Source organism: Prionailurus bengalensis, chromosome C2 (assembly GCF_016509475.1).
Source record: "Prionailurus bengalensis isolate Pbe53 chromosome C2, Fcat_Pben_1.1_paternal_pri, whole genome shotgun sequence".
NCBI classification, from domain to species: domain Eukaryota; kingdom Metazoa; phylum Chordata; class Mammalia; order Carnivora; family Felidae; genus Prionailurus; species Prionailurus bengalensis.
This window is the reverse complement of record NC_057350.1, coordinates 56,432,928-56,443,494: the sequence shown is the minus strand read 5'-3', so window position 1 is coordinate 56,443,494 and position 10,567 is coordinate 56,432,928. Positions and strand designations below refer to the sequence as shown.

General features: G+C 38.1%; 1 protein-coding gene across 1 annotated transcript; it reads right to left on the bottom strand.

The window, feature by feature from the left end:
- Positions 1 to 6,133: 6,133 nt before the first annotated feature.
- On the bottom strand, positions 6,134 to 7,214 carry LOC122491414 (cleavage and polyadenylation specificity factor subunit 5-like). The gene has a single exon (XM_043594092.1). It carries the CDS (start codon positions 7,086 to 7,088, stop codon positions 6,405 to 6,407), a length of 684 nt encoding a protein of 227 aa, XP_043450027.1. The 5' UTR covers positions 7,089 to 7,214; the 3' UTR covers positions 6,134 to 6,404.
- Between the last annotated feature and the right edge of the window lie 3,353 nt (positions 7,215 to 10,567).

The following is a 10,567-nucleotide window of genomic DNA, read 5'->3' as shown; positions in this document are numbered from 1 at the left end:
TAGTTCTGCTTGTAATGAACTCTCCTAGTTTTGTTTTGTTTTTTTGCTATTGTTAATTCTCCAAATATATACTGAACACAGAATATGAGCAAGGCACTGAATAATTGTGTAATGTATTCTTCATAAGGGAAGTGGTTGTTTTGATACTATTTTGAAATTCTATTTTAAAATACTTTGTTTTTAGTATAGACTGAAAGATAAGTACCAGCAGCAAGTCAGGATCAATTAAAACTATTTGAAAGCCATCTAAGAAACTGCAATTCAAGGAATTTCATGGAAAAGAAAGGTGATTTACCCAAAGAAATGTAACAAAAACAAAAGTTAGGTCATTAACATTATCACTAGCTCTGTACTTAGACTTTTATGATTTAGAATCACAGCAATTGTCTTAATAAGGTTATTTTCAAAAGGAAACTGTAAGTAGCTACTGATTTGAGGCCAAATGGCAGATGATTATTTACAATTATTGGCAAGTCCATGTAAATAAGAGATAAGCAGAAATTTCAAAGTGTGTGTGTGTGTGTGTGTGTTTGTGTGAAAAAGAAAGAGAGAGAGAGAGCACTCCTCAAATATGGAAGGGGCAAAAAAATACACCTACAGCACCATATTTTTAGGTTAGGAAAGTTATGTGGTTGTTTTTAATAACTAGACTTTTACATATGTTTGGATTTTGTCTCCTCCTACTCCATGTAGAGAATGGACAAGCATACAAGAGTCATAGCAATCGCTACCAATTTTTTTGGCCTCATCAGGTCTTTTTCTTAAGGCATAAGGCAAACCTGACACTATCCGCTATTTTATCTTGTCAGGTATATTTTAGTTTGAAGTAAAACACGAAAGGTTTATGATGCAAAAGTTTTGTGGTACATAATCCCAAGAATGCTGGCTGCTTGCCACTACAGAGAGTTTTAGGTATCAGAAGTGACTGGCTTAGACACGTTTATTCATTCATTCATTCATTCATTCATTTACAATGAAGTCTGTAGTTTTAGAAGTATATTTGCAATTTCTTTTCTCCTTGTTTTTATAATCATCCAGTTATCCATTATATTACTTTTGGGGGGAGCATGTATGTTGAAATTCTGATTTTAATTTATATATAAGGACTGATCCTGAATATTCAACTGGATGTGCCCTCTGACATGGGGATAAATTATGCCATGTAGTAACTGAGAATAGAACTAACCCAGAAAGTGATTTTGACATCTCATTTTTTTCTTTTTTTCTTTTCTTTCTTCTTTCTTTCTTTCTTTCTTTCTTTCCTTCTTTCTTTTTTTCTTTCTTTCTTTTTGAAAGAAAGAGGGGGCAAGTGAGCAAGGGACGGGGGTGGGGGAGAGACATCTCATTTTTTCTATTATTTTTTTATTTTTTAGAGGGAAAAAGAGAGTGCACACAAGCGGGAAAGAGGGACAGGGGAGAAGGTGAGAGAATCAAGGGCAGGCTCCACTCCCCGTGCAGAGTGTGACATGAGGCTCAATCCTAGGACCGTGAGATCAGACCGCAGCTGAAATCAAGAGTTAGAAGCTCAAATGATTGAGCCACCCAGGTGTCCCTTTATTTCTCTATCAATCTATCTGTCTGTCTGTCTGTCTATTTATCTGTCCATAATCTCACTTTTTCTAGAGCTTTCTTTAGTCCTGGGCTTTGGAGATGAGGCAGAACAACTCAGGGCAGATGAGGGGTGTAGAGAGTGTGGCAATTTTATATTGATTAAGTTCTGTAATATCCAGGTCAGTTGTTAACAGAAGCTTCTGAATAATCAGATCATGTTTATCAATCAGCAGATATTTAATAAGCATCTCCTTTTTGCCTGACACTGTTGCAAATACTGTGGGAAATATAAAAATATCTGTAAGACTAAATAGAGGATCTACATTCTGCTGGAAAAACAGTACAATTGTTAAGAACAATCAAATGCTAAATTTTGTAGTAATATACTAATCATAGGTTCAGTAAAGAGAGACTCTGTGGACTGGAATAATTAATGAGATTTCACCAAAGGAAACAGGGAATCACCTGAAAGCTTATTAACCTTGGTTCTATTCTGGATGGGATGACTATGAAGCAAAAACAAACAACCAAATTTGTAGAAGTGACTTAGAAAATCTAAGGAATAATCAAAGTGGTGTCAGCGTAAACTTGAAGCCATATTCCATATATTAAATTCTGGTCTGTACTGAGCTATTATTGCATTAGTTTTCTATTGCTGCATAACAAATTGCCAGCTTAAAACAGCACATATTTATTAGCCTATAGGTTTTCTGGGTCAGAAGTCTGGGCACAGCTTAGCTGAGGAGCTTCTGTTCAGGGATTCAAAAAGCTGCAAGCAAGATGTTGATTAGGCTGCATTCTCTCCTAGAGGTTCAAGTAGGGAAGTATCTGCTTCTAGACTTGTTTCGGCTGTTGGCAGAATTCTGATCCTTGTGGCTCTGTGACTGAGGACCTTGTTATTGGCTCTTGGCTGGAGGTTGTCCTTAGGTCCAAGAGGACACCCAAAATTGACTGCTATATCAACCCTTCCACAGTCACCATATGAGTTTGCTTCTTCAAGGCCAGCAGTTCTTGGTCTTGGTCTGCTAAGAGATTTCATGTGTGTGTGTGTGTGTGTGTGTGTGTGTGTGTGTGTGTGTATAATCTTAGATGATTTATCTATATATCTGTCTATCTCTCTATATAACATAGGTGTCCTGAGATATAGATACATATAGATAAATGGATAATAGATAGATGAGTAATCTAGTCATAGGATAACATCCCAACACCTTTAGTATATGTATAAATATATATTATTATATATATACATAATATATGTATGCACATATATGTTATTATTTTTTATTTTTTATTTTTTTGGTTAAAATCAAGTCACAGGTCCTTCCTGAATTCAAAGAGAGAAAATGAACTCAGTAGCTCATTAGGATTCACACCTTAGGGTTTCAATTACTTCATTAGGACTCACAGCTTAGGGTATGTCCACCTAGCTATTAAATATGAAATAATATATTTCTATTATATTTTGTACTAATTAAGAACTCAGCAGTTTAGATGGTGATCTTAAATAATCTTTTTTGCCTCCCTAAATCTCAGTGTTGAAAGACAATTCAACATGTGTCTCTCACTTTTCTGCATATCTTCTGAACAAGAGGCATTTGTTCTGTTTGCACAGATGTTTGTAGAGCTAATATCTCCCTCCAGGGCAGATGCCAGATTTGCTTCCTGACCAGGATGATAAGATAATTTTTCCTTCCTGGAAAATAGTAGACAGGTTTGCTAACATCCACCCTGTAAGATTGAGGGTTTCCTAAACTCAAGGTTCCTTAGCTTGTATAGCATCCACTGGAGCTCATCACCCTGATGGGACTAGGGAAGCAATGGCCATCAGTTTGGACATGAAGCTCATATTGCCTGCTATTCCATGGATAATAAAGTCTTTTGTCTCTGATCCAGGGGTCTTGTGTCTTTTTCCAGCCTCTATAAAGCTGTGGGCAGGTTAATGCATTCACTTGTAAGCATGGCAAAATATCAGACCCTTCACAATTCTTGATATTCAATTTTCTTCTACATAATTTAAGAGATTAGGGTAAGGTTATTTCTAACATTCTTTTATTTTCTTATTTTTTAAACAATTTCATAATTCTTTTATTTATTTTTTTAGTAATCTCTACACCCAGTGTGAGGCTCAAACTCACGATCCCAAGATCAAAGTCACATGTTCTACCACCTGAGCCAGCCAGGTGCCCCTAAGATTTTTTTCATCTTTAATCTTTGATATTCTGATACTCTAATTGGCTCTGTCATTTTCATTATTGTCATAGAAGAGCTCAACCAATTTTGTATTTGACATCCTTAATGGGGTGTTTAAATACTTCACAATAGTCTGGAGATGGTCAAGATTATTTAAAACCATTTTTTGCAAATAAAGGAATTACATTTATTTTAATTTACTGGTACTGCTGATGTAATGCATTCACCATTTGGGAAACAAATCTGTTAGGATACTGTTTGACTGGGAATCAGGTACTAATCCCTTAGATCATGTCTTTGTTTTAGTTTTTTGTTTATGGCAGTGTTGCCATCTTGCCAAAACAAAATTCTATCCTTTGTGTTTCTTTAAGTCATGTTTATTTTTTTTTATTATTTTTTTTACACATTTTTTTTAATGTTTATTTTTTTCTGAGACAGACAGAGCATGAGTAGAGGAGGGGCAGAGAGAGAGGGAGACACAGAATCTGAAGCAGGCTCTAGGCTCTGAGCTGTTAGCACAGAGCCCGACGTGGGGCACGAACTCACAAACCGTGAGATCATGACCTGAGCCGAAGTCAGTTGCTCAACCGACTGAGCCGCCCAGGCACCCTCTTTAAGTCATGTTTAAATAGAAGTCACTGAAATATCCTACATCCTATATTTTATTTTTTAATTTTAGAGAGAGAGGGAGCATAAGATGGGGACAGAGGCAGAGGAAAAGAGAGAGAATCTTAAGCAGGCTCCATGCTCAGCACAGAGCCCACCATGGGACTCGATTCCACAACCCTGGGATCAGGACCTGAGCTGAAGTCAAGAGTTGGACACTCAACCAAATGAGCATCCCAGGTGCCCCTTCAACATTCTGTATTTTGCTCAAACTTTTCCTCTCACATTTTCAAACATTAAATTGTCTGTTGTTGTTAATTAGCATTTCTTAATTGATTTTGTTGTTTATTATGAAAAAATGAAGTGCTTTGGCAGGAGATAGAATTGCAGTGAACCATTGAACAGGGTTGAGAGCCTGAGAAATCATCCTGAAACAAACTTGTACAGGTAGGCAAAGTGCATAGATATGACAAGTAAGTGTTCCTCAAAGTCAGCAAAGGACCCATAACTGCAGGAGAGATGAGCCTGGTTTTACAATTTTGCCATTTTCTTCAGCTATAATTGAAAACAGACTCAAAAGTTAATTTTTATTGCATATGCAAAACATATTTAGACCTCAAAAATAGTTAATAAGGGTTTTTTCATAGAAAATTATATTTGGCTTAGCTGTTTAAAATGAAGACTTGAGTATTAAAAAAACACAAAAAACTAACATTCTAACATCGGAATTTGTGCTACATATAAGCATCCTGTGTGCATGTATGTGTGTGTAGGTTTACATGATAGGTCAAACTAATATGACAATGTGACCCTACCTCCATCTAAGGGGCTAGGTTTTAGGCAAAAGGACATTTATTTGGAGCTGTCCTTTCTCATCTTCTCTCAACCTTAAATGATGATGATGACAAAGATGAAGAGAAAGGTGATGATGACCACAATAGCACAACAAATGTGACAACACATTTATCAAGTCTTTAATGTGTATCAGACATTATTTGTTGTACTTTACTAGTGTTCCATTTAATCCTGAAAACAGTTCGTGGATTGGCTATTACTATTAAACCCATTTTCATGAAACTGTAGCAAAAAGATGTTACGTAACTTGCCCAAGTTCAAATATTTTTAAGTGGTATCGGAAGTTTATCCTAAGGATAAATAACTTCTCAGTGGACTGGGGATTTTTTTTTTTTTTCACTTAAGAGCCACAGAAGAGACAACAAAAACAATCAAGTGTTGGATTTGTAAAAATGAACCTTAGATTTTGAGAAATCTTTTACATGTTCCACTTATCATTAATTTTGGAACAATGAGAAAATAAGAAAAGAAATCATCAAGGAAAGATAGAGAAGGTTGATCAGAGGGGGATAGAGACCAAGAGCTAGAAGATTCTTTGGGGATCCCCCCCTCTTTCCTTCATCTCAGCCTTGCGCACTGTTGGGTCTGTTCCAACAGCATTCAGCATGTCATAGTGTCTGTCATGACTGAAAGGCCTCTCTCAACCGCACGTCCCCCTTCAAATACCTATCTCTCTGCTTCGCTTGCCAGAAAAAAGTCTCCAAAGAACTACCTATGCCTACGCCTGTACTTCTTGATTTCTTCTTTCATCTCACTTCAGACAGGTTTCCTGCCCTGTATCTACAGAAACTGCCTTTGCCCAAGTCATCAGTGAGTCCTGTGTTGTCTTCTGCAACATATATTTCTAGTTCTTACCTTACTGTACCTCTCAGCATCCCCTAACAAAGGTGATTATCTTGTCCTTTATTTTATTTTATTTTTTTTTAGAAAGAAGTCCATACTCTTTAATGTTGTACAAAAAGTAGGAGTAGAACCAAAAGTAAATTAAACTTTATCACATTTGTTTACACCACTATCTAGTTCTTCATATTAACTTTACTATTCAAACAGAAAGTAGGTAGCAATTTAGGGATTGGGGAAGAGATAAAAAACAAAACAAAACAAAACCAAAAAAAACCTTGTCTACCATGTTTATCCTACAATGTGTTATAGCTGTGCTCACAGAGACAGCTTCTTTTACTTCTCCACTGTGCAGGAATTCAGTTGTATATAAAACTGAACCTGCTCAGAAGCTGAGGGAGACTGGAAATGATGGGTCCATATCCTGGTGCATTGTCATATAATTCAAACAATGGTGCAGCTACAAGCTTGTAATTTTTAGGGACTGCAAACAAGGCTTTCTCTTGAAGTTGAACCAAAAATAACTTCTTATGTTCCTTAGGCTTTGTAATATGTGCAGGAATATACGGATACTGAGGAGATTCAAAATTTGGTCTCCACCAGTTACCAATGCAGTCATCAATGACCCAGTCTTGCAGGACTCCATCTTGACGACCCAGTATCTCTGTCATTAAGCGTTTTAGTCCTTCAACTTCATCTTCTCCAGGGTTAAGTTCACCACCAGGTAATTTGAAGAAAGTTGTGCCCAGCTGCAGCAGTAACACATGTGGTAGCCGGTGTTCATGGACAATCAGAACCCCTTCTACGGTCCTTCTCATTCCAATTTTATCAAATTCCTCCCTCATGCGCTGAAATCTGGCTGCAACAGAGCTGTCCTTCTCATAGAGGGGCTCTTTTGTACCAAAAGTATAATTGGTAAGAGGGTACAGATTGATGGTTCGCTCCAGGGTGAGGGGCTTCGTCTGCTGGATGTACTTGTTGCCGAACTGGTTGACCCCTCGGGGCCAGCCGGTTTGTGAGCAATTGGGCGGCACCACGGACATGCTGACTAGCTCGAATACTGGCGGCGAGAGGAAATGGGGCAGGCAGGGAGACTTTCCCTGTGCCGGGAGCGGTTATTCGCGTTCTCCTCAGCAGACGCCACCCGCCATTAACATGAGAGCGCAAGAGGAGGTCTATCTTGTCCTTTAAAAAACACTTCTCCTCTGTGTGTAATATCATTCTTGACTGATTGGCCTCCTTTTTCATTGGCCTCTCTTTCTCAGTCTCTTTCCCTGGCTTCTCCTGGGTGAACAAATTCAAATCAAGTTTGTTCATCTTTGTGCCTATGCCAATGCCTGGCCCATGAGAGTACTCAATAAATATTTGCTGGAAATGTAAATGAATGGGTGAATGGATGGATGAGTGAGGAGATTAATAAATGAAGTGTTATAGAAACACATAGGGAGGAAAGATTAACTTTGCCTGAGGCAGTCAGAAAAATTTTTCTGGAGGAGGTAAAACTTGACCTGTCCTGAGACATGTCATGATTTGTCTAGTGAACAAAGCATTCATTTCCAGAAATGAATGGTCTTACAAAATTAACACAGTGTACCATTTCTTAGGAAATTATGGGAGAATGTATTATTCCTAAAGGAGAAAATAAGCTGAGAAAGAGAAAAATAGGAGATTCAGGAGATCTAACACAAGTGAGAGGGAAAGGAGATGCCTGGGAAGAAGGATAAAGGAGATGTTAGAATGAGGGCTGGGCAGCAGGCCCAGAGATAAGCAGTCCAGATTGGATCAGGAGGGCAGAACACAGCAAGAAGATGAATGTGATAGATGCACTTCTGCTAAGAAGTTGAGTCTGGTAGGTACATAGAAATCCAGGTTAATTAAAAAGAGGTGGTTATTAAATATAGATGAAATGAAAGTTACATAAAAAGAAAAAAAACATCATGGCTAAGGTGTGGATAGTGTTTATACATAATTATGCAAATACAAACTATTTATTTGATTGAAATTATATTTTAACTTTGTAGGAAAGATGAAAGAAAGGGAAAAGTCTGTGCTTAGGGGAGGTATAAGCATGAAAGGGAACTAAATTCTTATGTTCTACAGAGGAAATTCATTAAAAATGGCTAAGACCTTTAAAAATTACTAAGTAGCATTATAAATATATTATTTAGAAATAGGAGTTAAATGCTAAAAGAAAAAGCCAAAATAGTTGGAAATGGTTGTCTTTGTGGAAGAAAATAGAGGGGGTCAAGTGAGTACTGTTTTTTGTAATAAACCACATATATATATTTGGAATTAAGGATATGTGTTAAAGGGGCGCCTGGGAGGCTCAGCTGGTTAAGTGTCAAACTCCTGATTTCAGGTCAAGTCACGATCTCTTGGTTTGTGAGATCGACCCTGCATCCAGCTTCTGCATTGGGCTCTGACACGTGGACCCTGCTTGGGATTATTTTTATCCCTCTCTCTCTGTCCCTCCCCACTCTCAAAAATAAATAAATAAACTTGGGGTGCCTGGGTGGCTCAGTCGGTTGAGTGCCTGACTTTGGCTCAGGTCACCATCTCGTGGTTCATGAGTTTGAGCCCCATGTCAGACTCTGTGCTGACAGCTCAGAGCCCGGAGCCTGCTTCGGATTCTGTGTCTCCCTCTCTCTCTGCCCCACCCCTGCTTGTGCTCTGTTTCTCTCTGTCTCTCAAAAATGAATAAACATTAAAAAAAATTTTTTTAATAAAAAAATAAACTTAAAAATGCATTAAAGAAGAATGACATTAGGCAGAATAGAGTTTAAACAATGTCATTAAAATGAATAATCCAGACTTCAACACTGATCTCAGTGTTGATGCCAAAACCCTTGCTTCAGTGTGGGAAACTTTTATTTTTTTATTTTATTTTGTTTTTATTATTTTTTTTAATGTTAATTTATTTTTGAGAGAGAGACAGAGGCAGAGTGTCAGTGGGTGAGGGGCAGAGAGAGAGGGAGACAGAGACTCTGAAGCAGGCTCCAGGCTCTGAGCTTTCGGCACAGAACTTGATGCAGGGCTCAAACTCATGAACTGTGAGACTATGACCTGAGCCAAAGTCAGACTTAACCAACTGAGCCACTCAGGCACCCCAATAAAGTTTTAAAAAGGATTGGTGAAAAGGTTGAGGGCTTTGTATTTAATTAATCTTTATAAAAATAATTCTGTCAATTATGCAATCTTAGAAGATAGTGACATGACCATAGGCAGACCAGACTGAAAGCATAGGGTACCTGGGTCATGGTAAATGATGGTGAGTATCATAATATAGCTTTCAGGGCTGTTGGCAATAATCTCTTGGTGGTAAACTCAGAGACTACATTCTTAGTCTCATCTGCTTTATAATAAACATGTATTGTGGATGATAGCCAAGTTTGTTGTAAGGAGATGTTTTATTTTACAAAAAGTCTTTGAGAAAAATCATTCTTTCTCTGAAGAATGTTCTTATGTTACAGGATACTTATAAGAACAGTTCTTATGTTACAGGATTCATTCTTAATGAGGAAAAAGTCATCAAACAGAGGTCACCTAGTAAATAAAGTTAAAACACACCTAGAAAACTGTATCTGGTGTTATTATATAAATGCTATTACAGGATGATAGTAATATAGACCCAACGTTGTAAGTCCACGGACTGAGATTTAAACAAAATTCCTCTGTTACAATTCTAAAATTTAAAGAAAATTCTTCTGTTAAAAAATAAAAGAGTGGGGCGCCTGGGTGGCGCAGTCGGTTAAGCGTCCGACTTCAGCCAGGTCACGATCTTGCGGTCTGTGAGTTCGAGCCCCGCGTCAGGCTCTGGGCTGATGGCTCGGAGCCTGGAGCCTGTTTCCGACTCTGTGTCTCCCTCTCTCTCTCTGCCCCTCCCCCGTTCATGCTGTGTCTCTCTCTGTCCCAAAAATAAATAAAAAACGTTGAAAAAAAAATTAAAAAAATAAATAAATAAAAGAGTGACACCATATGGTTTGTGCTTGGGCAGAAGATAATTTTCCTGTAGCCTGTCTGTGAGGTTTAATTATGGAGGTAAAATGAGTTTAGATAGAGAAAAACTATTCTATGGAAAGAATCTTTCCTGGTTTGGTTCTGCAGAGATGAGACCTGATAGGGCCTAGGCAACCATTTCCAAAATGGTTCTATTGCTCTGTTGCATCCTAGGAACCTTCTGACCTCTCCCTTAACCGACTTAAAACATGATTAGAGAAGACCCTTGTTTTCTGACCAGTCTTATCAATCCTTCCTTGGTGGGGGGAGGGAGAGCATCAACAGAACTTGTAGTGGATTGAATGGTGTCCCCTCAAAAGATATGCCCACTTGGAACCTCTGAGTGTGCTTTTATTTGGAAAAAGAGTCTTTGGAATTGTAGCTAAGTTAAGGATCTCCAGAAGATATCATCTGGATCCAAGTGGGCCCTAACCTCAATGAAAAGTATTCTTATAGGAGAAGGGAAAGGGAAGAGACACCTAGGGGAGACAGTCATGTGAAGGCAGAGGCAGAGGATAGAGTAATG

What these genes read in the sequence shown, in the direction of transcription:
- LOC122491414 (XM_043594092.1), bottom strand. Translation starts at nt 7,088, where the DNA reads ATGTCCGTGGTGCCGCCCAATTGCTCACAAACCGGCTGGCCCCGAGGG.